Below are 20,642 nucleotides of genomic sequence, written 5' to 3' on the forward strand. Positions count from 1 at the left end.
AGAGTTGCTCAAAGCTAGAGCATGTCATAAAAGAGAAGACAAAACAGAAGGAGGATATTTCTAAGTGAAAATGTGCCACAGTACATATATGAATTGAGTGAACTATGATCATTCAATACTATAATCGGACAATCAGAAACGAAAATGTTGCTGCTTTGGGGTTGTATCCAACACTCCCATTCTGCTTGAAAAACAGAGCATCTCCCTTCTCTCTCCTGCAGCCCCCTAAAAAATTTCTCCAGAGGGTTGAAGGAGATTTTGGGGGGGCACATGGAGTTAGGAGAGTAAGGGGGAGTCCCACTGCATGAGTGCATTACAGACTCCCAAATCTTCCGAAACATTGGCATGAAATCCTAGCCATCCTCTGTAGGTCCTATTTCAGGCCTAAGGAACCGGTGCCCTTCCAGATGTTGCTGGATTTCAACTCCCTCCATTCCTGACCACTGACCATACTGGGGTGCGCGGGAGTTAGAATACAACATCTGGAAACTCACAGGTTCCCCAGATATTTAACCCAGATCAAAGTGAAAAATGCAATATAAAGGGCATGCTTAGCACGGAAAAAAAATGACAAAGGGTCATACTCACGTGTAAACATTGTGAGAAACCAAGGGATAGCATACAGCTACAAAAACCACAGGGGGGGGGGGGAGAAAAGAATACATGTGTTAAAGCACAGCCTTGTAAATTTTCTATCACCTTAGTGTTCTGCAGCCTCTGACTGTAACAAGTGTGAGCAATTTAAAGTCAGGATTGCAGTTCAAAATCTGTATCGCAGTAGCATGTTACCAACGCTGCAATTTAAACCCCTAGAACCTGCACTCCACTATTTCGTGGCTCTGTATAATAACTGTAATCCAGGCATCATGTAGGGGGATTTCAACAAGCGCTCCATCATTTTGTTTTCTCTCATTACAAAATTTGCACGTGGTTTTTCTATATATGAAATTTCCTCTTCGGAATCAAAATGGGAGCTTCCTCTCTCCCACCTCTCCTATGCTGAAGCTGAGAAGTCTTGATCTATAAAATAATCTGTTCACAGAAGGGAGGAAGTGTGGAAGTATGATAAAGAGGTGAGGGAAGCCATTTTTCCATGATTAAGAAAAATGGGTTACATAACTGTCCCTGGAAATAACTGCTGCTTTCTACTGAGTTATCATTAATTCCAGATTCATATAATTGTTGTGCAGCTCAGTTTACCTATTACATTTTCTACAAAGTGGGTGGGAATGGTGTATGCCCTTTAGGTTTGTACTAGGCTGAGATTTCTCTCTGGAAAGTAACAAGTAACCATCTTATGGAGAGGCTACGGTCATATGAAATTGCATGGCACTGAAGCAGATGTCCTTTCTGATTCTATCTGTCTCATGTGTGTGCATGTGTCTATGTGTGTGTGTAAAATGCTCTATTTGCACTCAAGCTGGCCTAGGTCACTGTTCTAAGCAATACAAAGGAAGCTTTTGTGCCCAGTAAGTCAAGGTGGCGAAACTGAGTACAGTATACAAAAGAGACAATCCACAGTTCATTTAATGGCCATTTGTCTCTTTGGTAGCAGACCCGCTGTGACAAAATACCAGTTCTTAAATATTTAGCTTCTATTAGACCGCACTGATTAACTGAAATTGTGTTAGTGGAAATTGTATACAGTGGTGCCTTGCAAGATGAAATTAATTCATTCTGCGAGTTTTTTCATCTTGTGGATTTTTTCGTCTTGCGAAGCACCACTGTGTATTGACGGTTTCCCATAGGAATGCATTGCGGTTTTTTAAAAAAGGCGCAAGACGTTTCGTCTTGCAAAGCAAGCCCATAGGGAAATCCGTCTTGCGAAGCAACTCAGAAAACGAAAAACTCTTTCATCTTGCGAGTTTTTCGTCTTCCGAGGCATTCGTCTTGCGAGGTACCACTGTAAATTCAAATGACTGAGGCCTAACACACTGGCGTAGAGGGATGGTCTCAGAGATGTATTGGACCTTACTGACAACTAGTCAATACACTGAAAAAGTAGTAAATTAGTATTTCATTTCACTATCTGAGAGTGCAATGCACCCCCCCCAATAATATTCTAGGAAAAGCAAAGGAAAAACAATAAGTTATCAACATTCCTTTCACAAATGGCACTAAAATCAGTTGTGTGTCTAGTTGTGCCTTAGGGAGACAAAAGGAGAAACATGAAAATAGAAAGAAAAATACAGCAAAATATCTGATTCAATACTTGCTTCCCAAATTTGCATTTAAGAACAGCTGCAACAATGAGCTTCTATTAGCTGAGATGCATTGTTCTTAGTACACAGCGCCCCCTACCAACCTCACTCAAGTATAACCAAGCGGCAGAGACTGCTACAAATTCTTACTGCAATATTCCCCCAAAGTTTTATCTTTAAGATGGACTTACAAATACTGTATGTCAAACAGAGCATGTCAATAATAAAGTACAGCTAACAGTCAATACAGTAGGTTCCCAGATCTTTCAAAGTTTAACCCTCACAACAATCCTGTGAAGCAAATATTTTTATAGATTTCCCCTCCCCCCCCAGCTCAAAATAATTTGTGAACAGGGAATTGAATTGATCTCTAACTGCTTGCAGGCTTCCCATGAGCCTATGGCCTGGCAAAAAAAGAGAGGTTAAAATTGGGGGGGAAACACCACTGACATTTGAGTTACACTTGAATCTTGTACTAGGTCTATACTGTTTTAGTATTTTAACTTTTGAGCATTTTAAGGTATGGTTGTGAAATTTTCTTGACTTTATTATCTTTTTGTAAACCGCTTTGAGGTTTTTCGTTTTTCCATCAAATAGTGTATAAATCTTAGAATATACGTAGGTCAATCTACCTGACACCAAGTCAAATGTAATGTAACTCATCACTGCTAGATCAGTTGCCCCCCTTTGAATGTTCCATGTTACTGGTGGGAGAGAAGGCATGATTAACCAGCACACCCTCTTTCTCTTACTGCTGGGTTTTACATGGGTGGGTTACATATTCCACTCCTTTGCAGCAGACCTGAAAGCGGATCAAGACGTGTGTTTCACTCAACCTTGCTCTCTTGCTGCTTCCATATAAAGTAAATGTGGTGTGGACGCCATTGTAATATGCAAAACCTCAATTCTTTGATGTATTTGATGGTACTTACGGCACATCTATAATTTTAAAAAATTGGCCCAAAAGCTTGATTAAAGGACAAAAAATTGACACTAGCGTCCTCTCAAATAACAATTAGCTGTACCATCATTGCACAAACCTAGCAGCAATACTTTTTTGTTAAGCACTTGTAATTAGCTAGGTGCTAAGTTACTTGCAGGTGAATAAAATCAAAGCTTTTGGTAGCCACTTTCTTAAGTGGTTACCAAGTAGACACAGCCAGAACCTATAATTAATGGCAAATCAAAACTGCGACTGAATAATTTAAACATACAAGTTCATGTTTTGGTAGTAAGGATCCTTTAGGTTAAGAGATTATTGTTTTCATGTCAGAATTACACAGGGAATATGGACATTTTCATAACACAGTGTAAGATTTTATAAAATGTATACAATAGTTATTGTTCGGTGTTGTTGTTTTTAAGAAACCCTGCTCACTTTTCGCCACATAATACTTCAGGCAGACATTGTGACCAATAACAATACTTGCTGCTCAGTAGTGTTCAAGACTCTATTCAAGAGCTCTATAATATAAAAACAAATGGCAGAGTGGCAAGAAATAATCTCTTGCACAGCAGGAAACTGGAAGATTTATCAGTGTTCAATTTGATAGGATTAGTACTCAAGCATGAAAATCTGGTTCAGATCACTGCTGAAGTGCATATGCTTCAACCTAGATAGATCCTGATGAGTCGCCGGTATCAATTTTATTTTCCAAGTGACACACGCAGCTCCTATTAGGCTTATTGTAGGATAGCAAACCCATTTGTATGGAAAATACAGTTTTGCAGATAGCTTGTTTTCCATGTAATTATATACTCTCCCCATATACTCTTCTTCAGACTGTAAACCTCCTTGTATCAAGGACTGAGCGCGTACATGGGAAGGTGAACTCCCAGGAAATTCTGCTTGCAGACTTTGAACATAACTGCAATTCAAATGCTTCTACACAGACGTCAACACTACTCAGAGTAGAGCCACTTAAATCAATGAACGTGGCTAAGTCAGAGCCATTAATTACTCTGATTAAAATTTAGCTGAATTCCACCACACTATACTGATTTGACAGTGATAGCATGTTAAGTGGTACAACGCCAACTAATTGCAGCGGCAGCTCCTATCAGGTTCTGAAGGTTTCTTGCATCAAATTTGTTTTGGGTTCTGATATGCGGAAACAAACCTTTGAGACTGACCCCACTTTCCCTTTCCCTACTGCTATTCATTAAAAACGCACAAGAAGCATTTCCACTTACATCTGGAATGAAGCCAATTTCGTTGAGATGGTTACTCAGCTCGGGGTCATGGAATGCAATCATCTGGGAGAAAACTGTCAGGTATTCTGGAAGAGCGATAGAAAAGGAAAGACATATTAGAAAACCTTTCACTCGGAATTTAGGCCTTAGGGATCAGAAACTAAGTCTGCTTGGTGGAATCCCCTATTACAAAGAGAACACAAGGAAACAAGCTCAAAATATTTACTGCAATCACATCAATATTATGTTTCATTATTTATTCCCTTCCCTTAAAAGAAGGGGAAAAGGGGGGGGGGGACACACAAACATTGAAGTAGATTTTATACATATGTGCAGTTTGTATGTACATGATTTCCGTATCCATACATTTTACATCCTCTTTAATAGGACAACATTAAGCACTTTGACATGCTGTTAGAAAGTTTACTTCAGATGTTAAAAATAATTTACTTTTAATCTGTGCTTGCCAGGTGTGTGATTATGATAGTATTTGTGACGGTAGCGAGGAGCAGTTTATGGCCATCTGTTTTATACCAATCATGATACATAAAGGATCATTGAACATATTTATGGTGCTTGATATTTTGATCTCCTGGTTTCTATGTAGCACTTCCAATAAAATATTAGTGTATCTTCTCATAAGATCAGTGTTTTCTACAAACCAGGTTTTTTACAGTCAATTGATGCTCAGTCCATCAGTTGTAGGAGCCATACTGGACCAGATCAAAGGTCTACCTAGTCCAGCATCCTGTTCTCTCAGTGGTCCACCAGATGCCAATGGGAAGTCCATAAGCAGGATGTGACCACAATAGCACCCTGCTACTTATAGCTAATTAAATAATCCATGGCCTTTTAAACTGTAGGGAGTTACTGTTTTTGCTTGTCACCATTATGTATTTTTGTGTTTTAACCAGCCTGTGATCCTCGGGTGAAAAGGAGTACTGTAAAGAAATTTAATAAATAAAATGCATTCTTACTTCTATTTTTGCCTCAGAGCTTTGGGGAGTACTTTTATTTTGGTATGAAAACCCACGTGATCCTTCAGTACTGCATTATCTCTAAGCCCCTGAAACGATCCTTAATTTATATACCTTTCTCCGAATGTAGTGTTAACATATTTACGTTGCTAATGAATTCACCAACCACAGGTAAAGTATTTAAAGCGACTAATCGCATAAACTCGGCTATGTGCTGATGAAAACAAATGTACAATTAGTTTCCTAAAAGCACATTTCTTTTCAAACAAGGGATTCGTGCCTTCAGTGGTTCTAGATGGATATGCTATACCTTGTTAAATACCATCTTTATTTGAACAGCAAGGCTCATAAAATATAATTGCTTTGTGGGATTACATGGTTAATTAAGTGTCTATTGAAGGCACACGTCTTTCCATGAAAATCTATTGGCTGGGATCAGCCAAACAGCATTAGCTTAGATGATACAAATTATTCCTTCAGTATATTTTAGCTGTAAACTTTCAACAGGTTTTGCATTCTCAAAATCTGAAAAAGCCTATACCAAGGCTGTGTGCGACACATCGACAAAAAAGTGATGATACTATGCGTACCCCTCATCTTAAGGCTGGCAGTTCCCATACTACAGACACCTTAATAGTTAGGGGCTGTCAAAGACTTGCAACCAAAAGTGCAGGGAGGCACTGATTTCTAAACTCATGCTTCAATGTGGGATCCATATACGCAGCAGTCACAATTTTGTGCAATAACAAGTCACACTTCTTTGAACTACTGTAATCACGTATGTTTAGCCACAAGAAGTACTGGTGATTCATACAATCAGCGTCCCCATGTGACGCTGGCTGGATTGTGAACCTATCAATAGCCCAAATTTACTTTGAAGGCCACTGTGTGGGGCTGATGCCTTTAAGAACCACCCCTTGAATATTCAGGGGTTTAGGAACAGTCACTCACGGGCTTTCTAACAAAGCACCACTGTGGCCTCCTGAAACCTGTATCGATTTATATATTGGAAAAGACTCATAAAAGACTGCCATTTTTTATTTCAAGTGGTGCAAATACAGTGGTACCTCAGGTTACATACGCTTCAGGTTACATACACTTCAGGTTACAGACTCTGCTAACCCAGAAATATTACCTCGGGTTAAGTACTTTGCTTCAGGATGAGAACAGAAATTGTGCTCCGGCGGCGTGGCAGCAGCAGGAGGCCCCATTAGCTAAAGTGGTGCTTCAGGTTAAGAACAGTTTCAGGTTAAGAATGGACCTCCGGAACAAATTAAGTACTTAACCCAAGGTACCACTGTACCATGAGTAGACTAAATGTCTGGGAGGAGGGACACTTCCAAATATAAAGTTTTCCATTTACAAAACTAGTTTCTTTCATCCTTTAAACATCTCTAAGCTTTTATGAAAGCGTATAGAGCAGGAAGTTCTTAAGTTGTTTACCCCGTACAATTAAATTACAGTTCTATTATCTAACCTTAAAGCATGCTATTTCCAAACTAAACAGGGTTTTTTTTTATCTTCTGTTATTTCCGCTTCTGTTTTTTTTTTGTAAAAAATACTAGTCCCATCAACTTTATTCCTTTGTAGAATACTTAAACACACACAGGTCTATTTTCCTTCCAGAAATGAGACATAGATTGTGTTTGCACTGGAGGTTTTTTCTTGTCACCCTCCTGACCACACCTCATCTTGTCTTGCTATTTGCATTACAGTTTCAACAGCTTCTAAGTGCCAAGAGCCATGAGGGTATTTCCAGACTGAGCTACAGATATATTTTTCAGGAATTTTCAAAAGGCACCATAAGCGTCTGACTTTAAAAGAAGTCGTTTGGATCTGCTACATGTGCCATTTCTATATTTTCTCCAATTTGTTTCATATGCAGGAAAGAAGCACAAGCTGCTGGGGAGGGAGAAGGCTCTACCTTTGAGGAAAAGTCAGCACCAGAGTACTGTATGTATTTTGCACACACTAGGAGTCAGGTTCAATCGCCAGTTAAAAGGGTCACAAGGTATCAATGTTAGAAAAGAACCTCTGCCTAAGGAAGAGTAATGAAGATACTACATACACAATAGCAGTTAAAATTCTTATAAATGAAACTGGAAATAATAAAAAGTGCATTAATTAAATCTGCGTTGATCTAACAAGCTGCTAAGCCTAAATTTTAACAAACTCTTGTATCTCATCCTCTTTTAAAGCCATCCAAGTTGCGTGACCATCACTGTTTCATGTAGGAGTGAGTTCCACAATTTAATTATGTAATGCGTGAAGAATTATGTTCTTTTGTCTGTCCCGAGTCTTTGAACATTCAGCCTCAGTGGACATCCTTGAGCTCTAGTGGTATGAGAGAGGAAGTAAAGATTTCCCCACGGTATAAGCTTTTAGTGGGTCTGTTCTGAAGAGAACGTGGTTGAATACCACCCAGAATCTGATGGAGATGATCAGAACCATACTAACAAATAGCAGTCACATATTACCCACTATATCCTCTAAGTCAGGGCTGTCCAAGTTTTTTAGAGGGAGGCTCCAGCGATTGAGCAGGATTGAGCAGGGGCATCCCGCAATCGACCAGTAGATTGCGACCGACTTGTTGGACAGCCCTGCTCTAAGTCATACTTGGAGCAAAACCATTGAAATAAGTGGATTTAAGTTACTTTTTGATTGATTTCAATTGATCTCATTTAAGTATGGCTAACATCTAACAATCACCCTATACTGTTATAATATATTAACGAGAGAGGCGTTGAAGATGATGTACAGTGTGGAGACAGAGCGGACCCACTAAAATTAATGAACATGACTAAGTTAGGTCCATTAATTTCAATGGTCTACTCTCAGTTAAAATTTAGTTGAATACCTCCCTATACATGTAAAGCTATATAAGACCTATCAAGGCAGACTTCTAAAAAGGAGGTTCAACAGAAAACCTACCTTGAATCACATGAGAATTGTCTTTCAGAAAGAAGTTATACAGGTATTTTGGAATAAAGGCAGACATACAGGCATAGGCCAGGGCTTTAAAAAAGAAGAGGAGATAATTAGGAAAAGATAACATTATTACTGTTACAGTAAAATTACACTTTATTTCATAAGCTACATTGTGAATGCGAAAGGCTCCTGTAATTTTAAAAACATTTGCAAAAATTAACAACTACCCATGAAAAAAAGAGGGTTGTGTCTTGCGTAAAGCATGCAGAAGTCACTTTCCCACCCTCCCCTTTCCCCAGCAAACCCCTGAAAATTCTCTTCCAAAGGTAAGACTCTGCTTGTGTACAGCACCTCCTCTGATTTTCAGAGACCCTCCCCACCTATACCACACTCCCATAACCCACCCCAGTCAGAAGTGAGAAGGCTTACAAAGGGGAGATGCCAGAAGTAGGTGGGCAATCGGTTTCTGCTAGAACATTTCCCTGCATTTTTCCAAGCCAGGGCACCAGCAAGTGTATCAGGGACCTGACAAAGGGGCACCTATATTAACACATATAAAGGTAAAGGGACCCCTGACCATTAGGTCCAGTTGTGGCCGACTCTGGGGTTGCGGCGCTCATCTCACTTTATTGGCCGAGGGAGCCGGAGTACAGCCTCCGTGTCATGTGGCCAGCATGACTAAGCCACTTCTGGCGAACCAGAGCAGCGCACAGAAACACCGTTTACCTTCCCGCCAGAGCGGTACCTATTTATCTACTTGCACTTTGCCGTGCTTTCGAACTGCTAGGTTGGCAGGAGCAGGGACCGAGCAACGGGGATTCGAACCGCCGACCTTCTGATCGGCAAGTCCTAGGCTCTGTGGTTTAACCCACAGCGCCACCCGCATCCTCATTAACACACATATAACACATATAATAGCCTTCTTCACGTACATAAAACACCCAACTATGTTCCGTAATGAGTTTCGCATCAGATCAACACAGGATGTGGTGGAAGCGATTAGCAATGTTCCCAAGCCGTATGATCTCTGTACAATGCATCTACACAAACATTCTTTTGATGGTGAATGACTGGTTGACTGTATTTCTATGCTGCTTTCTATGTAATGAATACCAAAGCGGCTTAAAAAGAATAAGCAACAATGGCATAACAAAGCATCAGAAGTACAGCAGAAATCATGTGCATATTCTCATGTTAGCAACAGCAATCCAAGTTATGCTAGTAAGCAATGAACCAGCTGGTTCTCATGTTACTGAAATCCCTACATTACCGGTGAACCACGGAAGCCAGGTATGAGGGAGCAGTTGTGACAATATTATATGAGACATCCTGTCTATGTAGTTTCTGGAGTTCGGCGCATGCAGGAACTATTTACAGGATGAGGAGAGATGAGAGATGGGAAACAGCAGACATCTCGTCTGGAGAGAACAACAAACTAAGAGTGGAAAATGCTTACCTTCATTGTTGAAATTCAAGTATAAGAACGGCGCACAAAGGGAGTCAAGACCTACAAGGGACGAAAACAAATGAATGCACCAATGATGTTAATGTGATTTGCCAGATATTACACAGTCCTCAGTTTTACTTCACTCACCCCAACACAGCCATATGCTCTGTATAGAGAATGTGTATATTTTTTCAAGTGTTTCTCGCATGCAGCAATATGCATTTGCCTCAAAAAGCATAATGTGTGAAGCGATCCTGAAGTAAAATTTATTTTACTTGTCTGCCCCCCCCCCCACATCTGTAATGTCCACCAACTGCAGAAAAACTCCAGGTATATTACATTCTATAAATCATTACTTAAAGGTGTAATTGAGATGTTGATCATTACTCTGTTTAGCTACAATTTATTCACTATGTGGAAATAATCTAACTGATATTTTAAAGCACAGCATGAAAAAAACAGAAGAATCAACAATTCTTAATTCCATGAAAATTCACAAAACTCGGGTTTGTTTTTTTAAAGCCAACAGATTGAATTACTGCATTTCTTACATCTAAAGCTAAATATATATATATATGTTATTGTGGTTTATTCTACAGCATAGAAAGAAAACATAAAATATGGTCCTGATTGCTTAAGTAAATTTAAGATTAAAAAAAAAAATAATTCCTCAGCATAGTAAGTCAGCTGAACTAACCTTGCCAATATACAAGACCGGGATGCGAAACTACCCATGCTTTCAGTACCCGTCTAAATTTTGCGTGACCCTCCGGCGATGACAGCAATTCATCATACTGATGGCAGCGAGGAATGTCAACTTCAATCTACGATATAGGCAAGCACAGAAAAGGAGGGTGAGAGAAGTACTATAACAAAGCTCCAAAGTGGAATGTATGCTCAATTCCGCTCTGGGTTCGTAGAGTTCAAAGCAGGCATCTGTTTTAGTCTCCCATACTAGTTCCAGGGTGGATCTGAGAAGATGCCCTCCCAAAACTGCTGTTCTTTGCATATCACTGAATGGGAGAATGGAAGAAGTCATGGGAAATAAGGAAAGTTTTGTGCAAAAGCCACCTAAGAGAGCACAAATAGGTCGATTATGCCACAAACCCATAGGGTATCTTGGTGTTGTTGAGGGTAACATTTTTCCACTGGCATCCCAAAACTCTTGTCAATAGGGGCCACCTCACACTCAGGCGCATACATGTTATTGGGCAAATGCACACCAGCACAAACAGTCTCCCTCTTCAGCAGAACCATACAGATGAAGGATTCTAATAGATTTTATTGTTCTATTACTCTTTTGAAGTACAGTGGTACCTTGGGTTACATACGCTTCAGGTTACAGACTCCGCTAACCCAGAACGAGTACCTCGGGTTAAGAACTTTGCTTCAGGATGAGAACAGAAATCGTGATCCAGCAGTGCGGCGGCAGCAAGAGGCCCCATTAGCTACAGTAGTGCTTCAGGTTAAGAACAGTTTCAGGTTAAGAACGGACCTCTGGAACAAATTAAGTACTTAACCCGAGGTACCACTATACATTGTGAAGGGTTTTGTGTGCCAGAAAGTTTATTTTATTATCTGTCCAATAATTAAGTTGTACAGTGGTGCCCCGCAAGACGAATGCCTCGCAAGACGGAAAACCCGCTAGACGAAAGGGTTTTCCGTTTTGGAGGTGCTTCGCAGGACGAATTTCTCTATGGGCTTGCTTCGCAAGACGAAAATGTCTTGCGATTCCTGGGGTTTTTTCCCCGCTCCCCACCCCCTTTTTCTAAGGCACTAAGCTGCTAATAGCCTTTTAGCAGCTAATCCACTAATCCCTTAAGCCTTTAATAGCCGCTAAACCGCTAATAGCACTAATCCGCTAATCGTCTTGCTTTGCAAGACGAAAAAACCGCTAGACGAAGAGACTCACGGAACGGATTCTTTTCGTCTTGTGAGGCACCACTGTACTTGAATGTATTTTCATAATTACACAGGTGATCATATGAAGAGAAGACTCTTACTTGTCTATCTGTAGGAATTGGAGTGTCCTTGTCAATAGCGTCATACTTTGCTTGAATGTCACCCTAAAACCCATAAGACATCAAAGCGGTAAGAACCTACATGTGCAACTGAACTCATTGCTAGAAGTAATGCTACAAATGCGGCACTAACAGAAATGCCAGCAAAACTCATTCATGCAGGGTTCTGATGGGAGTTTTGGCAAGTGGTCCAAATTATTCTCTGGCTCTCCCCGCCCATCACCCAAACCCTTCTCTCGGAACAATGCACAATTCCTTAACTAAAATACAGTGACAAACTCTACAATTTCATGGCCACAGGCTGTTTTCGGACACTTGTGACCCTGTGTGGATGTCAAAACTAGGACAAGCACGCCATATGGGCATGCTTCCCCCATACATATTGCCTGGAACAGGGGCAAAGTATCTTTTCATCCAGAACTTTACCCCACTCCAAACACACAAAGAGACTGAATGCTGAGAAGTGGAGTGGGAGAAAGGAAAGACTACACTTGGATGGGACTGGTGGTGTTGGGGAGAGAATGGGGGGGGGGCGTTCTGAATTAAATGATGCAACCATATTGTGAGCTGTTTTGGGCACATTTCTGTGAAAATGCGGTATAAAAACTGGAATAATAAATGCTCTGCCTCTCCCCAAAAACAGGATTCAAGAGTAAGGAAGGGCTATTTCCTCATCAAGCCGTATCTTGCATATATGTTCATGCCCGCATGCGCACACCACAATCCCACTGAATGGTTTTCCTTTCTTCCAACTAAGCCTGCTCCTGTATCTCTGTAGGAGTAGGGAAGTTGGGCAAAACATTATTCAGCTATCTCTCAGGGAAACTGCAGTCATTGCACAGTTCTTATCAGCAGCCTCTGCAGTTTGCAATTAAGAATCTCTCTCTCTCTCTCTCTCTCTCTCTCTCTCATTCTTACCTCTACTCCAAGTAAGGCAGCCCACGTTAGACCTCTCATTAGTGGAGGAATGTCGACTCTGGCTTCTTTCCAAATTTGATTTTTTTTGTATGGATAGGCCTGGAGACAACATATCATTTTACAGGACTGGAAATATTTTCAAATTGCATCTTGTATTTCTATACTGTTTGAATCTATATCTTTTATAATAATAATAATAATATACACACAAACATGTACATCCACATACAGATTCTTAAGAAACACACCTGGTGTTGACGTCTAAAGAGAAATGAATGAGACATATATCGTAGCTCACTGCAGGAAGCATTGAGGGCAAAATGAAGATATAAACACAGTATATGAGGGAAATTGTATACAAATTTTGTTAGTGCTACGCACCTTCAGCAGCCTGTCAAAAAGGACAATTCTGTTTAGCTGGTATTCTGTATCCCGCTCTCGGATAATAAGAGGAAGATTAGCAGCAGCAGATAATTCATTATTACTGTTTGAATGGGGTATATTTGACTGGCTGAAAAGATAATAGAGGATGTGGTTGTGATTTATTTTATTTCTTTTGCCCCAATACACTGAATTAACTATAGAAGAAATTCGAAAAGGTGAAGCAATTAAGATCATCATCACACATACTCAAAAGTGAAATCAATTCTCTTACTCTCTTATTCTAAATGGAGACAATCTCATAATTTATAAGTCAGAATACTTTTTTTTTGCAATGATCAATAAATAACATGCTAGATAGAAATATATTACTAGCTCTGAACATCATACCTGTCTACTCAGCAGTTTTATTTAAAGCTGGGGGCTAATCTAATGAAAGCAAGGGTTTCTGTTCCCACAACAGAACCCAAAATGGATCAATGACCTCTGCTGCTTCACAATCCTGACCAGCGGGAAACATTCCAAAAATCTCAATGATCCAACAGTAAACAAATTGTTTAGAGCACTGACCTCTACTTTAAACTAGTATTTTCCTTCTGATATGCCAGTCACACAGATCACCAAGAAATAGGCAGAGTGGACAGGAATACCATAGCCCAATGGATGCTACCCTTTTTCGACTCGAGGGCCACATTCATCATTGGTCAACCCCTTGGGGGCCGCATTCCAGACTCACACATATTCCCACACGAGATGTTAGCCACCCCTAGTCTAAGATCTCAAAGAAAATGGCTTATTCTATGTACTTACTCATCTTCAAGCAATGGATAAAACGCTTCTCCACTGACATCTTTCAGCCTCTGTGGAAGGTCACAAAAACACTCAAAATTACATTCTGCATTTAATGTAAGGAAACAATTGTTGGAAATTTCCATTCCACCTTTAGTTGCTGACATGGAACTGTTGCGTGTCACATGTCTGTTTACATTCCAGCACAGTTTGCTGGGAACTTCCGTGGTGTATTGCTTTTGCTTTTGACTCTCTCTCTCTGAGGAGACGGAAAGAGAGACGACATGTTTCTTTTGTCCTGATTTATGCTTAATAAATCTGTAGCTTGTTAGTATGTTTCCACAAGCCTCATGCCTCTTCTGTTTGAGCAGTATGCTCTGCTGATATAGTGTGCTCAGGCTTTGAAGTCTGAGTCGCTGATTTACGTCGCACCAGAGGTCGGGGGTTCGTCATGGCTGGAAGGGCATGATCCAGCTGGGGGCTAGCCAGCTGGCATCTCGACCACTGAAAAATGCCGACAGCAACAACGACCATTTTGTCAAGTCAGTTATCTATTCCAGCCTTCCCTAACTTGGCGTTGTTCAGATGTTGAGACCTACAACTCCCAACAGCCCAAGCCAGCATGATCAGGGATGATGGATGAAAGCTCAAAAACATTTGGAGGGCACCAGATCTGAGAAGCCTAATCTACTCTGTGTTTATCTTGGACATGATTTCAAAATACTATCTTGCTTGTTTGAGCCTTCAGAAACAATTCTTGCTCATTTAGCCCTCAAAAAAGGGTCAAAAGAAACAAAATTAGCTATTTAAACAGGTGAAGGCATAGTACTAGCTATCCCTTAACCACAACTAAGGCTTGGGCCTGGGCTGTGAGATTGTGAAATCCCTCTAAAAGGATATTAGCCTTATCCTCTATGGATTTTCCTACCAAAGGCTGCAAGTTATTATATTCAAGTCATGATGACACACACACAAACACACACACAAACAAACAGAGAGAGAGAGGAAGAAGAATCCATTTCCTAAGTTCCTTTGGAAGCATGGATGGATGCCAACTGCAAATATAAGCCTGGTTAAGCCTGGTACTTTCAACATATTTAGCTTTGTTTACTAAACACAAGGAAAATAAACATGCTAAATTAGATCACTCGCTCGGGCATCAGAAAATGTTCTGATGCAACCTGAAAAACGTACACTGAAATAAAATAAATCAAATTAATAAAACTACTAAGGTGATGGTGGTCTTTTGAAGCTGCCAGGGCTCTGCTGCCTATAGCCCCAAAGATCAGGTGTTAAATTAACTTGAGTCTGGGGTGCAGCGTGATTAAGTTTAATATCACCTTTTGGACTATGTTCTTATACAATTCATGCCCTAGTCAGAAACTGCAGCACAATCTTCTCTTGGGATTTGCAGTGCAGTTTAAAACTCTTTACATCATGCAGCACTGATCCTCTTTTGATTACAGTCTATTCCAGCAGCAGGGCTTGGAGAATTCCAATTGCTAAAGAAAATCGTTCAGCTAATACTGCAAAGTTTGGCTAGGAGATTAGTGAGAGTCAGACCAGATCTTCCCCAAAGAGAAAGTTCTCTGTATTTAGCATATATATCAATTTCTACTGGCATTTCAATGTGAGGAAAAGCTCAGCGAAATAACAAAAGTCTTTTATTTGTTCAGATTTTTATGTGTTGATGAAAAACACAGAATGTCTGTTAATACACTAAACAAATGTTTTCATGTTTCCTTTTGTTGTTCATAAAATGACTGCTTTTAATTTTTTTGTTCAAGTTACATATGGATTTATGTAAACACTTCTATCCCACCCTGTTTGTTTAAAAAAAAATGCATAAGGGAACTTAAAAATAAAAAGACCAAGAAGTAGAAGACGTTCACAATAAAACTGAACACCACAAAGCTCAGCTCTACGAAGTCAAGAGTTCAAAATCATCAGATTGATATCAAATGGCTGTTGGGAGAGAAATTCTTTCAAGAAATTGTGAAAAACCATCAAAATGGACCTCCCAGTCAGGGTCTGGAATACCCTATCACGCAGTTTATGCAGATGAATTATGAACATTGTCAAACAGACTAACAAAAAATAGCACACAGATTTAAATATCTTCATGAATCTCCTAATTCTCTCCATACCCCCTCGGCTAGTAATGATTCAGAACCCCGCAAATGTCAAACTTTTGCAGCAATGTTAAGAATACTCCATCTGATTCCTAAACATGGCAAACACATTTTATAAAAACTTAAGACCAAAATAAAGAAAAGTTCTAAGCCTGAGTTCAGTCTTAAACCGCTATGACAAGATGACTAAGTTACTGCATTCCAACAAAAGCAAATGAGTAAGTGAATTTGTAATTAAATAATGAAAATTGAATGGGGAAAAGAGAGGAGAAAAATGAGATGTGCTCATGTATTTTGAAAGCTCTGGGGGGTAGCATCCACTAAGTCATAGTCAGAGAAGATGCACTGAAATCAACAGACATGACTAACTTAAGACCACTGGCTCAGTTTGAGACACCCCTTTTTCTGCAACCATTTACATTCTTGGTCAGGAAAATATATAAACTGCAAATATTTCAGCACATGGATAGCTCAGCTGGTTAGAGCGTGGTGCTAATAATACCAAGGTTGCAGGTTGCCATGTGGGACAGCTGCATATTCCTGTAATGAAAGGGGGTTGGACTAGATGATCCTCAGGTTCCCTTCCAATTCTACAGTTCTGTGATTCTATTATTCTTACGTTTCTGAGCTGGCAGAGGGAGAGAGTCACAGTTGTGTCGTCGAAAAGGAAGCTTCTATCCCGCCCTTGTCCAAAGCTCTCCCCATCCTCAAACAGAAAACTAGGAAGAAAGGGAAAAAAGTCACAGATCAAAATGATTTGAGAAGATAGATTTTCATGAAGACATCTTTATATAGGTCCTATTTTATATCTAAAGGTATATATTTATATAGGCACTAGAGGGGCTGAATAATGGTGAATAAAATACTGAATCAAACCCCCAAATTACTACATCTAGTTTACATGAACCCTTGCTGGTTTTTGGGGGGAAAGGGCAATTTCTCCCAACTCCAATCCTTGTCTTGTTTTGAATGGGGGTGCTTCTGTTTTATTTCCACTGGCATTTGATATAGATAGCATTTTGCTCGCCTTCAGATTTAGGGAAGCTTGCACCTAAATGAAGTTTATTTGAGCTGAGCTGGGAATTTAAAGCAGAAGTTTAAACAGGAACAGAGCAAATTCTGCAAGCTAAAATTGGGATGCAAGTCACTGATGAGCAAGCCTTCGTTTAAATGAGTCTTTAAAAACAATGAAATCATGTGCCCAACCCCAGGATTTGGAGACCAGCCATTGAATGGCAGGCAGGAATTGCCAATTCAGTCCCCCCCCCCCAAAAAAAAATCCCCCCTTCAGGTTCCATATCATCTAGAGCCAACACTGGTTTGGAGACATATTAAAGTATTGTATACATTGACTGGCGGCTCTCCAAGGATTCGCAGAGAACTATTTCCTTGTCCTGCCTGTAGGGCCAGATTAAGACCTTTGGAGGCCTAAAACATATATGGTGCCTTCATATATATTCAATTCAAAATAAAAACTGTAAAATAACATTTAATTTTTTGAAACAAAACACAACCTACAACAAGATGGAAACTAATGTTTATTTTCGTACACTTCCATTTTATTTATATTTGGAAAAGTTTCCTCCTGCATTTTCTGATTGCAAAACCTTTCATCAAAGCCTCAAAACGAATCTTACATAACACATCTACTTCTACACTTGGTAGAGATAAGGCATGCAGCCTGGCTTGTTGCAACAGCACAGCTTTTCTGTTGGGGTTTTGAATATACTTCAACTGAAAAAATGAACGCTCAGCTGAGCAATTTGTGACCATTCATGTTAAAAAAATGACAATGAAAAATTTATGTGGTGCCCCCCCCCCTTTCCTTGATGCCCTAAGCACGTGCTTATTTTGCTTCATGGTTAATCCAACCCTGTCGACCTGGAGATACTAGGAATTGAACACTGGGATTTTGTGCAGGCAAAGTGTGGCTCTGCTTTCAAGCTATGGTTCTAAAGGATTGCATGGTGCTTGACACTGCAACTGTTTTTCAGACTCTGGACTTCTATTTTCCCCTTTAAAGCCACTTTCACTTCACTGTATCGTTTAACTTTTTCACTTCATGCTTCCATTCCTAAAATCCGGGGGTTTTTTTGTTTCTTACATGGGAAGAGTGCAGATGGGTGGTTTCGAATGAATGATTTCCTTGTTGACAAGCTCTTTCTCCAAGTCTCCTCCAGCCAAGCACCAGAGATAATAAACTTCTTCTATCGACCTTTCTGCTAGGTAATCAGAGTTTTCCTCTATTAACAGAAGCCAACAAAGACAGCATTATAAACTTTCCAGCAACTCTTTCAGTCCTCCTTCCCCCAGCACTGAAAACACTGTTGCTGTTGCTGCTAGAAACAGAGTAATAGGTCTGAGGAGCAATTCTTCAGACCATGTTATTAGAGATAAACGATCTTCCCTTTGGAAGTGCTAGATGGAAAATCCCTGGGAAAACAAAAGCAGCTGGACAAACTATGGAGTCGCTTGGGCAGGCAGTGACAGAATATCTCCATCTTTATCTGATAGCAGAAATGATATACACCAGGGAAACATTTATTAAATGCTTCGTTACCTAAAAAAGGCTTCTCTCCTCTGGTTTAATGGGATGCAGTGACAGTAAATAACAGAACGCTAAATGTTCACTGAGTTCCTCCGAAATTTGTGTGTGTTTCAATTTAACAACAATCTCTGACTGAAAGATAGCTGGGCAGAACAATCCTATTGGGGCAAAAAGAGGGAGAATTTGGAGCAACAGAACTGCCAGATCCAAAGTCCTGCTCAAGCTGAATGGCTACGGCAGAAAGGGAAGGAACACTGTTGGAGGGGAAAATAAGCACGCTAGCTCCACAGCTTGGATATTTCACCTTCAGTACGTTTCCAAGCACAATTCAAAGTGTTGGTGCTAACCTTTAAAGCCCTAAACAGCCTCAGCCCATGATACCCAAAGGAGCGTCTCCACCCCCATCGTTCAGCCTGGACACTGAGATCCAGCGCCGAGGGCCTTCTGGTGGTTCCCTCACTGTGAGACATGAGGTTACAGGGAACCAGACAGAAGGCCTTCTTGGTAGTGGCACCTGCCCTGTGGAAAGCCCTCCCTTTGGATGTCAAGGAAATAAACAACTATTGGACTTTTAGAAGACATCTGAAGGTAGCACTGTTTAGGAAAGTTTTTAAAGTTTAATGTTTTATCGTGTTTTTATATTCTGTTGGAAGCCTCCCAGAGTGGCTGGGGAGACCCAGCCAGATGGGTGTGGTATAAACATTATTATTATTATTATTATTATTATTATTACTCCACTGTTGCGGGGCATGTCTGAGGAGTGGAAGGATTTGGGATCACGTGGACCAGAGAAGACAAAAGATCAGTGCAAAGAAGCTTGGAAATACCAGAAATCAAAAGGGAAAGCAGTTTTAAGCCAAAAACAAAAAAACCCCTACCCAGATAGCTTTGCACACTTCTTCACTTTAAGACTACATAGTATTATGAACCAAATAAATTCTTTTTCTGGATGTCATCTCCCTTCATACACTAAAAGGCTTCTCCTGTCTATGTGAGGCTCCTGATTTAGTGAAAGTCCCTCCCTGGCACGAGGAAGACAACCTTGGCTGATTTCTCTCCTTCCCATATTGTTCCTGGGGGTCCACCCCAACCCTCCAGAAGAGTGTGGGAAGTGCTTCTGGGGGATGTAAAGGGAAAATCAGCAAATGTTTCCTCCTCCCCTTCTGCTGACAGGGATGCTCCCGTTGGAAGAAATGACATCTGGATCCAACCCCTTTTTTTTATTTATTGGAGAATCCTGCAATTGAAGACTGCTGGACAGAGAGCTTTGAACAGGGTGGCTTTGAACAAATTGCTAATTTGTGATCTGACTTGCCTCACAGGATTGTTGTAGAATTAAATTGGGGGTCATCTAACGGATGTTGTTGAAGGAAACCCAAGATTTTGATACAATTCTCCAAATTCACCTACCACTTTGCAAGATATATTCCGCCACCAAACCAATGGTGCCTAAAGACATACTGTACATGCTCACAATATTCCTCAACAACCAGAAAATATTCACACAGAAAGACACATTATGTCGACAGCTTGCAAACTGAAAATTTGCCTATGATGACAAATATATATATTAGATCATGATTAATCCTAGACTTTAAATCTGTTACCTCATTTTTACCTTTAAACAGCTGGCTAATATCCTCAGGAAGAGTTAAGTTAGCACATCTTAAAGTGGGTGAGAAAAGGCTGGAAGGTTTGTGGAAGGCTGGGTATAAAGATGAGATTTCACTAAACACAGGGTCATTCAGTAACCTGTCAGGAGTAAGTCTAAGGAAAAAGAAAAAGGAAGGAGGAGGGGGGAATCAAATCTCTTTTGGAAATCAGCTGTTTCGAAAACACACTCTTGAAAATCCAAATGTAAAATTAGATGTGGTACAATGTGCATTTTTTGCTTTATTTAAGAACTTGTGCAGCTTTCCTACTGTGTTTCCTTATTACTATTATTATAATTATTATTTATTAAATTTGCATACCACCCTATCTGTAGGTTCTCAGGGCAGTTCACAACATAAAATACATAAAACAAATAATTAAAACCATTAACAATGCTAACGTATGCAAACTAATACTAACACACTTAACAACTGAAACAACAATTTTAAACATT

General features: G+C 40.1%; 1 protein-coding gene across 5 annotated transcripts in view; it reads right to left on the minus strand.

Moving 5' to 3' along the window:
- TBCK (TBC1 domain containing kinase) overlaps positions 1-20,642 on the minus strand; it is an 82,216-nt gene that overhangs the window by 26,735 nt on the left and 34,839 nt on the right. For all 5 annotated transcript variants that reach the window (XM_083456762.1, XM_083456763.1, XM_083456761.1 and 2 more), the window contains 12 exons: positions 20,154-20,302; positions 18,092-18,230; positions 16,607-16,706; positions 13,877-13,926; positions 13,067-13,196; positions 12,686-12,784; positions 11,750-11,812; positions 10,444-10,570; positions 9,756-9,806; positions 8,303-8,386; positions 4,395-4,480; positions 589-625 (listed from right to left, as the gene is read on the minus strand). In XM_083456762.1, the coding sequence (XP_083312888.1) occupies positions 589-625; positions 4,395-4,480; positions 8,303-8,386; positions 9,756-9,806; positions 10,444-10,570; positions 11,750-11,812; positions 12,686-12,784; positions 13,067-13,196; positions 13,877-13,926; positions 16,607-16,706; positions 18,092-18,230; positions 20,154-20,302 (1,115 nt within the window). The remainder of the gene's footprint in view (positions 1-588; positions 626-4,394; positions 4,481-8,302; positions 8,387-9,755; positions 9,807-10,443; positions 10,571-11,749; positions 11,813-12,685; positions 12,785-13,066; positions 13,197-13,876; positions 13,927-16,606; positions 16,707-18,091; positions 18,231-20,153; positions 20,303-20,642) is intronic.

Source organism: Podarcis tiliguerta (genome assembly GCF_965153285.1).
Source record: "Podarcis tiliguerta genome assembly, chromosome: 9".
In the NCBI taxonomy this organism is placed as follows: domain Eukaryota; kingdom Metazoa; phylum Chordata; class Lepidosauria; order Squamata; family Lacertidae; genus Podarcis; species Podarcis tiliguerta.